This window comes from Carcharodon carcharias, chromosome 10, assembly GCF_017639515.1.
Source record: "Carcharodon carcharias isolate sCarCar2 chromosome 10, sCarCar2.pri, whole genome shotgun sequence".
Taxonomy (NCBI): domain Eukaryota; kingdom Metazoa; phylum Chordata; class Chondrichthyes; order Lamniformes; family Lamnidae; genus Carcharodon; species Carcharodon carcharias.
Window position 1 is genome coordinate 31,718,229 of NC_054476.1, and position 16,276 is coordinate 31,734,504.

At 41.8% G+C, this 16,276-nt stretch overlaps 1 protein-coding gene across 2 annotated transcripts in view; it reads right to left on the reverse strand.

Moving 5' to 3' along the window:
• Positions 1 to 16,276, reverse strand: part of mapk8ip1b (mitogen-activated protein kinase 8 interacting protein 1b) — a 187,649-nt gene that overhangs the window by 11,385 nt on the left and 159,988 nt on the right. The window contains exons 6-8 of one of the 2 annotated variants that reach the window (XM_041197839.1): positions 8,792 to 8,867; positions 1,205 to 1,377; positions 228 to 337 (exon numbers count right to left, since the gene is read on the reverse strand). In XM_041197839.1, coding sequence (XP_041053773.1) covers positions 228 to 337; positions 1,205 to 1,377; positions 8,792 to 8,867 — 359 coding nt within the window. Of the gene's footprint in view, positions 1 to 227; positions 341 to 1,204; positions 1,378 to 8,791; positions 8,868 to 16,276 lie in introns of both variants that reach the window. The other variant, XM_041197838.1, reaches the window with a different exon arrangement.

Here is a 16,276-nt window from a genome sequence, read left to right on the forward strand (position 1 = left end):
TTATAAGGCTGGATAAGGTAACATAGATAAGGAGTGAAACATTTCATGATACAATATTGTTTCCAGGCAGACATTTGGATGCATGACTGAAATCTCAACTTGAGACAAGAGCTTTGTTTCCCATCACTGTCTGTATGAGGTGAATTTCTACTGTGTTACGTCTGGGATGAAAGTAGTTTCATTTTAACTTTCGGGATACAGGATTTATCGGTTTATTTTCTCTTTACCTTCTGCATGGCTGCACACAATACATCATTCCCTTTATGGTACGGCACTTGGACTGAACCCAGGAACTTCAGGTGAAACTTGTCTACCCAGTCGTTCTTTTCTGCTACTGCTGCTGAGAGAGAAAGAAAAAAGACATTTCTGTAAAATCAATTTATTTATTTGAAAGTATGTTGTAAAAAAAACTCTACCATTGCTTGACTTTATGACTGGAAACATATTACAAAAGGGTTGAAATTATTTCTGGTGTTGTACGGATAGCAAACACTTAACATATTGAAATCAAGCATCTATCCATGCTTTCTTAACCTGGGTATTAAGCCTAGGTTGTATCAAAGTAGCACTAAGAGCAATTTGACAGGAGTGTGTTAGGAAACCACTAGTCATAATTTTAGCCTTCATATATTTTTCAAAAAATCATGTTTTCACTACAGGAGTGAGATTGAATGCTTTAAATTGATCCGTTTCTGAGCTGAGAGCTTGATTGTCTATTATCAAATGATTCCCAATTTTCCTTCTTGCTAACCTGATGCTTATGTTCATTACCAGCCTTACATTTCTGCAGCATGTTTAAGGTTATATCCAGCTTATAAATAATGGGGAGACTAACGGTGAGTTTTCTTTTGTGCAAAGCAAACAACGAGTGACATAAATCAACCAGCAAGTTCTGGAAATTCACCATTCACAGCGTATATCTCCTTCCCCAAACTTACTGATTGATTTGTTCATTAATAACAGTGCGTGTGTCATTATTTTTCCAGCAAAATCCTGGCCCATTGCAATCAATCAATCATTGGTTTGCATACAATTCCAACGGCAAAAAAGAAAGTTCATCAACTTGAAAGGTTGAGCTAACCTCTTTTTTCTATAGAGGCTGGCTGACCTGCCCAAGTTTTCTTATTTCAAGTTTCTAACATTGTGCTTATTGGTTTAAGTAAATTGCATTATTACTCTTTGACCTTGATGAGGAGCTAAATACCTGTAAAGTGTCCTCGTTCCACATTGACTTCAAGTGCATAGTATGCTGGGAAGATTCCTCTCTCACCCGTTCGCATATTGTAGGCATGGTACCAGTAATCATCAGCCTGCAAGTCTACTAGGAGAGGGTCGTCCACCTCTAGCTCCAGTTCATCATCATGTCGAGGCACAAATCTATGTAGGGTGACAAGAAAGACTATCATAAAGGAAAGAAAAGGATTTAATGAAACAAAACCACGGTGGATCGTAACTACAGTGAATTTACAGACCATCAGGGCTACTGAATTATGGACATTAAGTCAAATTCAAATTTCTTATCAAGTAGGCTAGTGAAAGAGTGACTTGCATTCATATTGCTTTTCATGACCACTGAAGGTCCCAAAGCACTCTACAGTCAATGAAGTTCTTTCGAAGCGTAGTTACTGTTGGAATGTTGGAAATGCAACAGTTCATTTTTGCACAGCAAGCTCCCATGTGGTAATAACAAAATAATCTGTTTTTGTGATGCTGATTGAGAGATAGATATTGGCCAAGACACCGGGATAACTGCCGTGCTCTTCTTCAAAATAGTGCCATGGGATCCGTCCACCTGAGAGGGCAGTTGGGACCTTGGTTTTAATGTCTCATCCAAGACTGCACCTCCAACAGTGCAGCATTCCCTCAGTACTACTGCACTGTAGTATCGACCTTTGGGGAAATCGCAGTCAGTCCATTTGTATTAAGACCCAATAGTTTATTCTGACTAAGTCACATTCCACCTTTTATTACATATGTTATAAATACTTAGTTCATGGTTCATAGTAATATCTTAAGAGGTAATTTTTAGTTTTGGGAAGATTAAAGTTTAAGCGCAGAAAATGGAATACATGCAACTAAAGCAACTTGAAAAATATTACACTTAAAGGTTGGGGCCACGTTGACTTAAGGGATTAACAGCCAGAAAGGTGAAAATCATAAAAGTAGGTGGGCTTTCTTCGCTGGAGAGTTGGAGATGAGGTGTCTACACTGCTTGCAAAGAAATTCAGCCCAGAGGGTTGTTTTGTTATGGGAGTTAGAGCAACAATTAATTTTAAAGCATTCAGTGAGCCCTGGAAGGCTCCGTAGTCATGAAGATGGTCGAGCTTAAGAAAGTTCTAGGGTTTCAATTTATCCATGTGTTTGCTGGGGGTGTGGTGAGTGTTTTGCAGCAGGGGAAAAGGCTAGACTGAAAAGGTGCTGCTGTTAGCAGGCTCCAGGCAGCAGAAGTCTTACTGTTAGCTGGCTCTGTGTAGTTGGTCTCAGAAGTCCCAGGAGCTCTGTGCAGTTAGGGCTCAGGAGAAGTCCTGGAGAGCTGAGAAGGTGACAGAAAATCAGTGGCTCCATGCTGGTAAGACTTAGGGCTCAGGGGAAGCCCTGGGAGCCTCTTATAGCTTGGTGTAGCTGGGGAGATTGGAGCTTGGTGAAATCCAGGGGCAGTGCCAGCTATTGGCTTTTAAAGAGCTGAAATTGAGCCAGTGAGTAGAGGCTGGAGGGCCAGATCGGAAATCCAGAGAAGGCCAGATTAAAACTCTGGGAGGTGTGCAGTTGTTGAGGTAACCCGAGTTGGAGCAGCTTTGAGGGAATTCAGAGTCTTGATCTTCGAAAATGAAAAATGTGGAGTCGCTCGTGAGGGAGACAGAGTTTCAACAAGATTGGTTGACACGGTGTTTACTGGTGTCTGGGTGGGGTGCTAAGAAATCCATGGGATCTGCCTTGGTCGCATGCTATTTATTGTACAGTGTGGTGTGTTCGAACACAGTTTGCTTGTTAATTCACATGTACCTCATATTAACCCTGAATGTTAGAGTATAAGATAGATATTGTAAATAGTCTTATCTTTTTGACCTTGTAAAGTTTATGTTTGTTTGTTCAAAATCTATGGAATCTTGTGGCGATTTCTCTTAGCAAATGTCTTGAAAATCAAATTTTATCTGCTGTGAAAAAAATGCTACTGGTCCCTAACCGGATCGTATCAAAAACTTGGGGGTCAGATCAAGGATCATAACACATCGTATTACAAGATCCTTTTCCCATTTGTTTTCCATAATCCCATCATTATTCTATGTAAACTGCAACTCAAGGGGCCTTGTGGGAATGTATATATAATTCTATTTTTAGTCAGGATACTTCTATTTCATTGATCAAGGCAGATTACATGTGCATGTGTTGATATTTTATTATCACTAACCATACCTTTTTAAAGTGAAGTATAGATATGTTCTGTTGAATGAATTGTTGCATGGGCCGCCCTTTCATCGGCCATTGTCAACAGCAACTCCCATTTATATAGCAGTTTTAATGTCGTAAAACATCCCATGGTGCTTAACAGGAGCACCATCGGACACTAATTGATACTGATTACTGATTCAATCTTGACTTTCAAAGGAGAAGTAGATAATCACCAGAAGAGAGAAAAAAAATTGCAGGGCTGTGGGGAGCAGGACTAGTAAGCTGCTCTTTCGATGGGCCTCCTTCCATGCTGTTACCATTCTATAATTCTGTATAATTACAGTTGTTATATAGGTAAGCATGGCAGCTAATTTGTGCACAGCAAGATCCCACCAACATCAAAGGAACAACCAACCAATTAGCCTAATTTTAATGCTTTTGCTTCAAGGAGAAATATTAGGCAGGAGAAAGCCCACTGCTACTTCATATAGTGTCATAGTATTGCTTAATTCCACCTGCCTGAACCAGCAAATAGGACCTTGAGCCAATCTGTATGATATACTCAAATCTTAAAATGGAATTTGAACTCATAACTTTCTGACATTTGTGACACAGCCAACCAAGGCATTAAAATTAGCCACTCGGCATTAGTATTAATTCTGCAGACTATGGGGTGCTATAATTAGCTGCTGGTTTAATTATTTAAAGCAAATCTACTGACAGTTCCAATTAATCATTACACATGTTACGTGTGATCCCAATTATACACAAAAATTTGAAATTACACCGTGGGATATTCGTACACAAATGCTAATGTGTTCATCTCAAACTTCTCTCTCTCCTATTTTAAACCCAGAATTAACCCAATTCTCAAATGGGTTAACTCCTCCACTAAAACAGCAGAGAGAGGGGATGGTGTGAGAGGAGTGGGCTGGAAGCATCAACTGTTCACACATTTGTATCACAGTGTAATGTTAAGAGCACATTCTCCAAGGTTAAGTGTCTGTGACTTACAGTACTACCGCAGTCTGCTAAATTACAGCTCATAACATCATTAGCAATGTGAAACCATGTACCCTTTTAGGTAGAATATAATAGAATTTACAGCACAGTAACAGGCCAACGGTTTACTGCCAGTAGATTAGTGACTAAGGTCAGAGCACACGGAGCCAGGATACAAGAAGTAGAATGGGTAGCAAATTGGCTACAATACAGAAAACAGAGATTAGAGATTAAAGATGGTTATTCAGACTGCTGGGAGATGGGAAGTGATGTCCTATAGGAATTAGTGTTCAGACCACTGTTCTTTACCATTTACATCATGATTTAAATTTAGGAATCAAAGTACATCCTCTCTTTCATTATCTATGTTTATATACAAAGCTGTGTCTGTCATGGATCAATGGCTAGTGATGTTGCCTCTAAGTTAGAAGGTTGTGGGTCCAGGTCCCAATGAAGAGAATTGAACACAAAAATTAGTGTCTAAGGTGCTGTCTTTAGGTTGAGATGTGACAACAAGTGAATGTGAGATATCCCTTGGCACTATATTGAAGAACAGCAGGGGAGTTCTCACTGGTAGGTTGGCTAATATTTAACCCTCAACCAACATCACTAAAACAAACCTCCAGATTATCTAGTTGTTATTATATTGCTGGTTGTGCACAGAGTGGCTTGCACATTTCCTACATTACAAAAGCAACTACACTTCAAAAACTACATGATTGGTTGTAAAGCACTTTGGAATGTCCTGCGGTCAGGAAAGGTGCTGCATAAATGCAAGCCTTTTTCAGTGTATGCCTTTTTCTTTAGTTTCAGTTTTACCTTTATCTCTTTACTCACATAAGGGGTTTTGTTATTGAGTAACGTGTTTTTTGTTATTTAGTTGAATGTTTTTATCCTGAACTCATTCGATCGCCTTTTTAAATATTCCCATTCAGCTACTTTCCCCAGATCCATCCTCATCCCAGATAATTAGCTATTTTCCACAATCTATTACTTTGCTCTTTGCCTTAATCATCCTATAGCTTTATTATGTCGTGATTTTGGACATAGTGGTGGAAATTGCAATCAGCCCTGTTCTTGTACAAACACTTAAAGCCTCTGTCAAACTAACGTAGAATGAGGTAAAAAGGCTCTAAGTGATCAATGAGAAAATATTGCAATATATTACAATATCAAAGTTGTCATTCTAATTTTGTGTTATTTTATCACAGGCTTTAAGAAGCATACCGATTATAATTTCCACCCTGCACTGTTATGAACATAGTGCACGCAAACACGCTGATGTGACACAGGAAACAGTTATCCGTGTCACATTTATAATTACACAGCTTTCTCAATGAATGAATAATATTAATTCACTGAGCATCAACTTCCTATACCTGAATGTTGTCAATCCTCAACAAGGAGTTAGTTTTAATGTGGTTTATTTCATGACTCATTTCAAAGGTAACCAAAGTAATAAGTAATCTCTGTGCTAGATCTCCTTTAACTGGTGAGGAAGACTGCAAACCGCAGCTCAAGTTATATTATGTACTTGTAAAAGAGCGCCATGAAGTGCCAATGCTGGTTACAATAGTCTCTATTTATATTTATTTTTATTTATCCATTTGCGAGATGTGGGAGTTGCTGGCCAGGCCAACATTTATTGATGCTCTTGATAAGCCACCTTCTTGAACCACTGTAATCAAGGAAGTACAGAAAAGCTCATTGGGAGAGCAGTGTATTTAAAAGCAGCATGGGAAGTGGACAGCAAAGACCAAACCAGAGGTGGGGGAAAATTCAAAAAGTGACATCACACCTAAATCAAAAGAGAGGGAGGAACAGCAGAACCTGGGCCTTTAGGTATAAAAGTTAAATATCAATATAAATATATGTGTGTTTAGTGTTTTTAGCATCTGATAAAGGAAATTTAAATAAAATTTAATAGATAAAGGAATTTGAGCATCAGGAAGAAAAACACTTAAAGCGATGTCAGCATAAGGGAAGAAGCTAACCGATGAGTAATTGGTGGGAGCTTTTTATCCAGTTCAGATCAAGGATAAATCTTAAATTTATTTCTGGCACACTTAAGTAGTAATCTTAATAAACGGAGATATTTTAAAGTACAAACTTTAAAATGCCACCAAAGGTGAAAATTATCCCTGTTGTCTCTCTCTCTCTGCTTAATGGGCTTTCTGAAATTTCGAGAACACAAAACAAATGTTAAGACGTGTGCAAAAGCAAAATTCTACAGACGTTGGAAATCTGAAATAAAAACCCAAAATGCTGGAAATATTCAACAGGTCAAACAGCATCTGTGGAGAGAGAAATAGTTAATGTTTTGTCAGAACATCATCAACTTTGAAACAATAACTCTGCTTTTCTCTCTCCACAGGTGCTGCCTGATCTGCTATTTCCAGCAGTTTTTGCTTTTTAAAAAAAGATAGGTACATCTTCAGTAGAATGTATTTTTCTCACTCACACAGACAGTTTATTTTAAAAATACACAGAGCCTCCCTGTTCAAAATATTAAAAAACCTCAGCCTAAATTTAATCGAATAAAGATTTGGAGAACTGTCCCCTCAAGCTTTTGTTCAAATATGTTTAAAAATGTTTATGCAGTAAGTTTTGGGGAAAAGAAAATATTCTATTTGTGTGGCTAACTAAGGTGCACTGGAAATCAGGTACGCTGCATATGTTCAACCACAGATTTCATATTCAGCTCAGGGTCACTGATCTGGGGGAAAACATTAGGCAAAATTTCGGGGCTGGGTTTCCAGGGGAATTCTCCTGATCATTCTTCATAGCTTCAGCAGATGATGTGCGGAATCCATGGCGGGACAATGTAAGTGGCATTAACGTCATTTCTCCAGGGTTTCTCTTGATTTTCCAGCATAGCTACAGCAGACAATCAGAAAAATACCCCAAGGAAATAAAAAATCCCATAAAATCCAGGTCTGGCTTTTGGAACTGCCTGGGTCTTTCAAGTGAAAACTCAACTAAGACATTAAAAGATCCAATGGATTTCAAGTTTTTCTGCACTATATAATTTCCTTGATTGTTGAAATAAAACTTATTTGGGATATTAGAAATTTCAGTTAGTGAGCAAAATAATGGTTAATAAAATCCAGAAAGGATTCTGAGTGAGTTGTGGTAATGAGTGATCAGCTAATGCAATGAAAATGAATTTACAGCAGCAAAATCATTATAAATGGTTACAAGAATTTATAATGGATGAAGATGACATAAAGGAGAGAGGTTTAGATTTGGTGCATATGTGTAAAATGGGTGATTGAAAATCAACTTTTACTTCAAAGTAGAGATGCCAGCTCTCTTTCAGTCATGAGTAGTCTAAATCTACCCTGAAATGTGCGTCAAAAATATGACATGAAATCAAGCTGTGCAGAAAGGAAGTATCTTAATGTTTTCATATATTTAGATAGATATAAATATACATTTAGATAGATATAAATATACAGTCATTTTGTCAGCCCACTCAGGCAGATTGAAGCAATCTCTCTATAACTTTAGAAGCATATGGTTAAATATATGACACCAGTTCAATGGAGGGAGATGAATGCCACACTAAAGGCAGAGACAGAGATATGGATCATAACCATTTCTGTAGTACTGGGGCAATTACCCCTGGTAGACACTGGAAATCTGTAACCAGTTCCCAAAAGCTGCTCTAGGTGATAAAGGGACATAGTACTGACCACTTAGAAGAAAAATTTCAAGAACCACCAATTTATCTTGAAGGAGATAGTGAGTGAGATCCTTACTGAAGGAAGTAGGGCAGATGGCATTCTCCTCAGCTGAGCAATTGTGTGGTTTCTAACCGGGGTAATGAGTATCCTCGTGGCCCTAATACTAATGAGGAATCTTGCTGATGGTTCTTTGGGTTGAACTTCCCTGCATACTGAATGCTCTGGCAGGCCTCAGAGTAATAAAGAAAGAACTTCAATTTCTATAGAGGACATCCTAAAGAGATTTCCAGCCAATTAAATAACATTACAATGTTTCCTAATGTAGGAAACATGGCAGGTTGACAAACAGCAATGTGATAATGACCAGATAATCTGTTTTAGTGATATTGGTTCAGGGACAAATACTGGCCACAACACAGGGGAGAATTCTCCTGCTCTTCTTTGAATTCACAACCAACCGGCAATGTTTTGATGTCATGAGGAACATCACGGACGATGTCAGGCCCTGGGTTTCAGATAAATAAATTATGGTGAGGCGTGTATTTAATTTGAAGATGTCCTCAAAAAAAAAAAGCAATGAAAGCAGTAGCAAGTTAACCTACAGGCTGGGAAATGGGATTGGAGTCTGTAGTGCTAGCTAAATACTAGCACGGGTTCAGGGATGGTGGGCCGAATGGCCTCCTTCTGTAGTTGCTAAGTGGAATGGTTCTTACCTGAATACTGCTCTGTGTGTTTGATCTCTTTCTTCTCCATTTATTGTACATGAAAACAATCCAAAGGATTCTGCACCTTATAGAAACAAACACATGCAAACTTTAGAAGTGAAAAACAGCTTCCATGTCAACGCATTTAAGATTACCATGCCCCATGCTCAATTCCCTAAAAGCTAATATTCTGCTTGGTTATTCTCTGTACACATCTTCACTCCAAAAATGTAAACTCGTCCAGGCATTGCTAACTCCTGAAAGGGTGGTGGAAGCAGATTCAATAGTAACTTCCAAATGGGAATTGGATAAATGAAGGGAAGAAGATTACAAGGCTATGGAGAAAGAGCAGGGGGGGAATGGGGCTAAATGGATAGGTCTTTAAAAGAGATGCCACAGGAATGATGGGCCAAATGGCTAGAAGATTTTATTATTCTATACGCTGCTAAAAGGTATTTTAGATGGTAGGGGTTAGGTAGGGGCAAGGGATGCAATGTTAAGTCTTCTGCGTGGAATGCTTTCCTTGATTTTAGCAGAGGCTTAACGCCTCAGAAAGAGGATTACTAATGGAGGAATAGGCAGGGCAGAATCTTCTGGTCACATGGGAAGTGGAAAGCTTGGTGGACAGGGGTACTTAATTTGGTGTGAGGCCAAAAATTCCTGATGGCGGGATGAGCTTTAGCAATTATGTTCTTGGCACCATAAAGGCGGGTTGATTTTCCCGACAAGCAATGTCGGAAAGCCCTTTTGCATGCATTAGCATGTTATGTGCGCTCATTAAAAGGCCAGCTCAGCAGAATTAAGTTCCCTCTCTAAACTGAATTCCCCACCACAGAGAAATTTGAATGCTCAATTTTATGACTGCACATGAGTGGCGTGCACTTGACAAGGTATTCTTCCATGATTTAACGGTGAGCTGCTGCTGCACTGTCCTCTTTGGGGAGTGTCTGTAAGTGCCAGCCTACGCTTGAGACCGGGTGGTGGCAGTACAAGTTACGTGGAGCATGACCAAGAAAGGGAGCAAGAGTTAGCAGGGACAGGTGGAGCAGTGGATGGGCAAAGCTGGAAGGGATAGTGCAGGCTGTCTGGGCGTCCTTTAATATGGTGCCTGGACCTTTGACCCCATGAGGTAACAGCAGGGGCAGCGACTTCCTGCCTGCCCCCACTGCAAGAATCTGCAAGCTCCTCGCAGATGCATATTTGACGAGCTGGACAGCACAAGGTTGCACATGGTCAGCCATTTCGCCCCGCTCCCCATGGAAATCACTCCACTTCTGTGCCCATCACCAAATTTAGACCCCAGAATGGAAGATTCTGCCTGCAAAGTCTTTGTCTGATAATATCACCAACGGTCTGTTAATTGCAAGGTACAAAAGCTTTGGCAAGGCTTTTGATAAGGTCCCGCATGGGAGACTAATAAAGAAGGTAAGAGCCCATGGAATCCAAGGCAATTTGGCAAATTGGATCCAGAATTGGCCGAGTGGCAGGAAGCAGTGGGTGAAGGTCAAGGGGTGTCTTTGTGACCAGATGCCTGTGTCCACTGGGGTTCCTCAGGGATCGGTGTTGGGTCCATTGCTGTTTGTGGTATATATAAATGATTTAGGCTTGAATGTAGGAGGGTTGATTAGTAAGTTCGCGGATGACACAAAAATTTGTGGGGTGGTAAATAGTGAAGAGGATAGCCTTAGATTACAGGAGGATATATATATATATATATAATCTCTTGGTGAAGGGATCAATAACTGGAGGGCATAGATTTAAGGTAAGGGGCAGGAGGTTTAGAGGGGATGTGAGGAAGAACTTTTTCACCCAGAGTGTGGTAGGAATCTGGAACTCACTGCCTGAAAGGGTGGTAGAGGCAGAAACCCTCATAACATTTAAGAAGTATTTGGATGTGCATTTGCGATGCCTTGGCATACAAGGTGATGGGCCTAGTGCTGGAAAATGGGATTAGAATAGTTAGGTACTTGTTTGACCGGCGCAGACTCGATGGGCCAAAGGGCCTTTTTCTGTGCTGTAGACCTCTACGACTATGAACACTACCCCTTGATTTATACTCTACTCTACTAAACATTTCTCTGCTAGCATCTTGATCTTTTTCTTCTCATTTTCAGATTCTGATGCCGTTTTCTCTCACCTTCTGAAAGTGTGGGCAAACAACACTGTTCGACAAGAGAATCAGGCATGCTTTGTACTTGATTCACAATCCTCCCCACAGCTGTTTCCTTCCTGCACTAGAGCTAAGCGATGAAAATTGTCAATCTCTGACTGATAGACTCAGCCCATCAGCAAACCAGAGAAAGTGGGAAAAGTAACAAATTTCCTGCATTTCTAATTCTTTTAACATCAAAAGGAGGTTTCCCACACTAAACACTGACATGGGGCACCCTCAGACTTCACACATTGTGAAGCAAACTGAAGCAAGGTTTATTAGCCTATGAATCCTGAACTTTTTGCACATGGAATGAATGTAATTTGGGAAGGTGTGCCCTGTTTACAGTGGGCTTTTTCAGAGAACCCTGAGAAATTCTGATGGGCATGGGGAGGAAAAAGGAGGGGAATTAATCTGCCCAATATTTGCTGTCATAAAGATTGGGAGGCCAGATGGAAGTGAAGTTGCCAATGCTAGAAGTTTCAACACTTGACCTTCTACTGCAGGGAAAAAAGAGACCTGTTGAAGCTTTTTGTATTGCATTCATCAGGATACTCAAGAATTCCAATATTAGCAGAAAACAACAATTTATACTGTATGAGAAGAGAGTGCTAATTGGTTGGCAAGTGAACTCTGATTGGTAGAGATGTTGCCACTGATGGTGACTAACAGTTAACTGCCAAGCATTGTTTGAAATTTAAACCAGACAGCTTGACGCTGATTGGTCAAGGTATGCGTTGAGGAATAAGCCAGTGAATGGCTGTCACTTATTTTGTTTCACTGAAACAGGTGTAGTGTACATATGTTCTTTCTGTCTGCAAAGAACAGGGCCCTGTATATAAATATGTGTAGCTTCCAGTACACGCAAAGATACCACATTGCGAGTCCAACTGACAATCTTAAATTGGTTGTCAGTGCAATTCTTAGCACATCAAGGATGATTTAGCAAATGTTGTTCAATTGTGGAGTCACATCTAATTTTGGACACTGTGCTTTGAGTTTTGCAAGCACGGGCTGGTTGGGTACGGTCTGTACCCTGCCTGTTGTGAACAATGGCTGGGGCATGCTGATTACACATGTACGTATACGATCCACCAGTCTTTGGGATGCACGGCTTACATACCTAGCATCACACTGGCACTGAAAATCGTGTACTACGTTGCTCGTTTATGTGATAGGCAGAACATCTTTTTGGCTTGATGGCAGCATCCTGTCTCATGCCGCTACTGCATAGTAGCAGCGTGAAACATCTAGCTTCACCTGTTGCTCAAGTTTATGAAATCTGCCAGGTATTTTCTACCACAGTCGACCGCAAGCCTACCTTCACTGGTCAGTGTGCGCGTTGGGATTCTTACAATTCCACACACTATAAGATTGATCTTATTGGCAGGGCCCGAACCATTTGCTCACCATGCAAGCTCGATGCTGAAATAGGCGCATCAAAGGCATCCCGTGGGATAATGGCTACCTTGATCGCGCAAACTCATGAATGGGTCTAAGGCTGTCACTTTCAGCCCTGAGAAGTGCCCCGTCTACCTCAGATTACCCTGGAAGGGCACAGTATCTCAAAAATTTAAGCAACAGGTGAAGCTAGCTGTTTCACGCTGCTACTATGCAGTAGCAACACGAGTGGTATTCGCCACTGACAGGTGCTGCCATCAAGCCAAAAAGATGTTCTGCCTAGCTCACAAATGAGTAATGTGGTATATGAATTTCAGTGCCCAGTGTGATGCTAGGTACTTAGGCCACACGTCCCGAAGACTGGATTGTATCATGCAGCATATCCAGCTGCTGTTCGCAATGGGCAAGGTACTGACCGTACCCAACCAGCCTGTGCTTGCAAAACTCAAAACACAGTGTCCAACATCAGATGTGATTCTGCGATTGGACAACATTTGCTAAGTAATCCTCTATGTGCTAGGAATTACACTGACAGCCAATTTAAGATTGTCAGTTGAGCTTGCAATATGGTGCATTTGCATGTACTGGAAACTACATATATTAATACACAGGGCCCAGTTCTTTTCAGACAGAAAGAACACATACACACATTGCACCTATTTCAGCTAAACAAAATAATTGACAACCTTTTGCTGACTCATTCCTCAGGGCAATGCTTTAAACCAGGCATCTTGACCCTGATTGGTCAAATTTCAAACAATGCTTGGCAGTTAATTGTCAGTCACCATCACTTGTGCATTCTCCATAGCAACACCTCTACCAATCAGAGTCCACTTAACTCAGGGTTCTGTTTTACCAAATGACAACAAGATTTTTCTCCTGGGTTTTGCTTGGAAAATATCTCGGAGATTAATTTTTAACTCCTGCAGAATCCATAACAACTCCAGAAGGGACACGAGCCTCTCCTGGATGTTCCACCAGTTCTGTCCAGCCTCAGAACAACAGAAAGTACACTTGCATAGCACCATTCAAGACTCACAAATAAAGAGCGCAATATCGCATCCTGCTGCCTCTCAGTCACAGAGATCGATTGCCACAAGGTGAACGGTGTTTCATTACTGGAGCAGATTATTATAAGGTTTGTGTGGAAGAACCACAAGATCCTGGGATGCAAGAGATGTCCTTATATTTTATTCATGTTCATGGGATGTGGGTATCGCTGACTAGGCCAGAATTTATTGCCCACCTCTAATTGTGTTTGAGAAAGTGGTGGTGAGCCCTCAATTGCTGTTGTCCATGTGATGTCGTTAAACCCAGGCATCTTCAACTACTTAGGCAATGATCTTCCTCTATCATAAGGTCAGAAATTGGGATGTTTGCTGATGCACAATGTTCAGTACCACTTGTGGCTCCTAAGAAGCAGATCATGTCCCTAAGCAGCAAGATCAGGACAAGGTTCAGTCCTGGATTGATAAGTGGTAAGTAACAGCTGTTGGGGGGGTGGAGAGAGGAGTTCCAGGATCTTGACCCAGCAACAGCGAAAGATCAACTGATATATTTCTGACCCAGTATGGGAGAGTGACTTGGAGGAGAGCTTGCAGATAGTGGTGTTTTCATGTGTCTTCTTCTAGGTGGTAGAGGTTGCAGGTTTGGAAGATGAGCCTTGGCAAGTTGTTGCAGTGCATCTTGTAGATGGTACATACTGCTGCCACTGTGCATTGGTGGTGGAGGGGGTAAATGTTTAAAGTGGTGGATGAGGTGCCAATCAAGCGGGCTACTTTGTCTTAGATGATGTCAAGATTCTTAAGTGTTGTTGGAGCTGCATTCACTTAGGCAAGTGGGGAGTATTCCATCACATCTCTGACCAGTGTCTTGTAGTTGTGGATGGGCTTTGGGGAGTCAAAAAGTCATCATAGAATTCCCAACCTCTGAGCTGCTCTTGTAGCCACAGCATTTAAACAGCTGGTTCAGTTAACTTTCTGAACAGCAGTAACCTCCAGGATTTTGATGGTGGTGTATTCAGCAATGATAATGCTGAAATGTCAAAGGAAGATGGTTTGATTCTGTCTTGTTGGAGATGGACATTGCTTGGCACTTTTGTGGTACGAATGTTACTTGCCACTTATCAGTCCAGGTCTGAACCTTCTCCTGATCCTTGCTGCTTAGGGACATGGTCTGCTTCTGAGGAGCCACAAATGGTACTGAACGTTGTGCATCAGCAAACATCCCAATTTTTGACCTTATGATAGAGGAAGATCATTGATAAAGTAGTTGAAAATGTTTGGGCCTAGAACACAAATATGAGGAACTCCTGGGTGATGTCCCGGAGCTGAGATGATTGGCCTCCAAGAAGCACAGCCATCTTCCTGTGTGTTATGTATGACTCCAACCAGTAGAGAGTTTTTCCTTTGATTGCCATTGACTTGAATTTTGTGAGAACTCCTCAGTGCCAAACTCGATCAAACATTGCCTTGATGCCAAGGGCAGTCACCCTCACCTCACCTCTGGAATTCATCTCTTTTGTTCACGTGTGGACCATGGCTCTAATGAGGTCTGGAGCCAAGTGGTCCTGTTATTTTTTATTCTTTCATGTGATGAGAGTGTCGCTGACAAGGCCTACATTTGTTACCCAACTCGATTGTCGTTCGTGAAGGTGGTGATAAGCTGCGTACTTGAACTGCTGCAGTCCATCTGGCGTAGATACAGTTGAAGTGCTTTAGGGAAGGGTGTTTCAGGATTTTGACCTAACAATAGTGAAGGAATGGTGACATGATTTCAAGTCAGGATGGTTTGCAGCTTTGAAGGGAACTTGCAGGTGGTGGTGTTCCCATGCATCTGCTGCCCTTGAATTTCTAGGTGGTAGAGGTCGTGAGTTTGGAAGGTGCTGTTGAAGGAATTGCAGTGCATCTTGTAGATCAGGCTTGCCCAGCCCGTGGCAATGCAGCCCGCAAAGCGCTGCCAAGTGGCCCCCGGGCCGTTTGGTGTAAATGCCAGTAGGACGGGTCAATGAGTCTGAAGATTTCTACAGGGGATGGCTCTTCCAATCACAGCCTGTTTCTCTCCTGCATTTGCTGTTGATAGGTTCATTATTGAATCTATCAGCAGCAAACATGGAAGAGAACCAGGCTGTGATTGGAGGAACAGTGAACACTGGCAACTCTGGAGTGCGCACGCGGGTTCTCAGCTCACCACATTTTCACCGCCCGGCTTTCAGTACTTTGGCTCGGCTCCAGCTGTGTTCCCTGCACTCCAGTCGGATTCCCCTGGTCCCTTCACCATACCCCCAGTCCTGCCCTGCAATCAACCAGCTGTCAGCGCTCGGGTTCGGGTGCCACTAGGCTTCAGGTCACACTCCAGGCCTCTCTTCCACTCTCATCGCACCTGATTTGGTGAGTGAGGGTAAGTGAGTGAGTGAAGGTAAGTGAGTGAGTGAGTGAGGGTGGCTGAGTGAGTGAGGGTGGTTATGTAGTTGTCTGAAAGAGGGCGGGTGAGAGTGTGTGTGCGGGAGAGAGAGGGTGAGAGTGTGTGTGTGGGAGAGAGAGGGTGAGATTGTGTGTGCGTGTGTCAGAGAGGGGGATAGGGTGCGTGTATATGTGTGTGTGTCAGAGAGACAGAGGGCAAGTGTGTGTCTGTGTGAGAGAGAGAGAGAGCGAGTGCGAGTGTGTGTGAGTCAGAGCGACGGTGAGAAAGAGAGAGCGAGAGAGTGTGTGAGAGAGAGAGTGAGAATGCAAGTATATGTGTTTCTATGTCAGAGAGAGAGACTGCATGTGTGTGTCTATCAGAAAGAGGGTGAGCTTGTGTGTGTGTGTCAAACAGAGGAAAAGGGTGAGTGTGTGTGTGTTTCAGAGAGAGAGACGGTGAGTGTGTGTGTCTGTCGGAGAGAAAGAGGGCAAGTGTGTGTATGAGTCAGAGAGGGTGATTGTGTGTGCGTGCATGTCAGA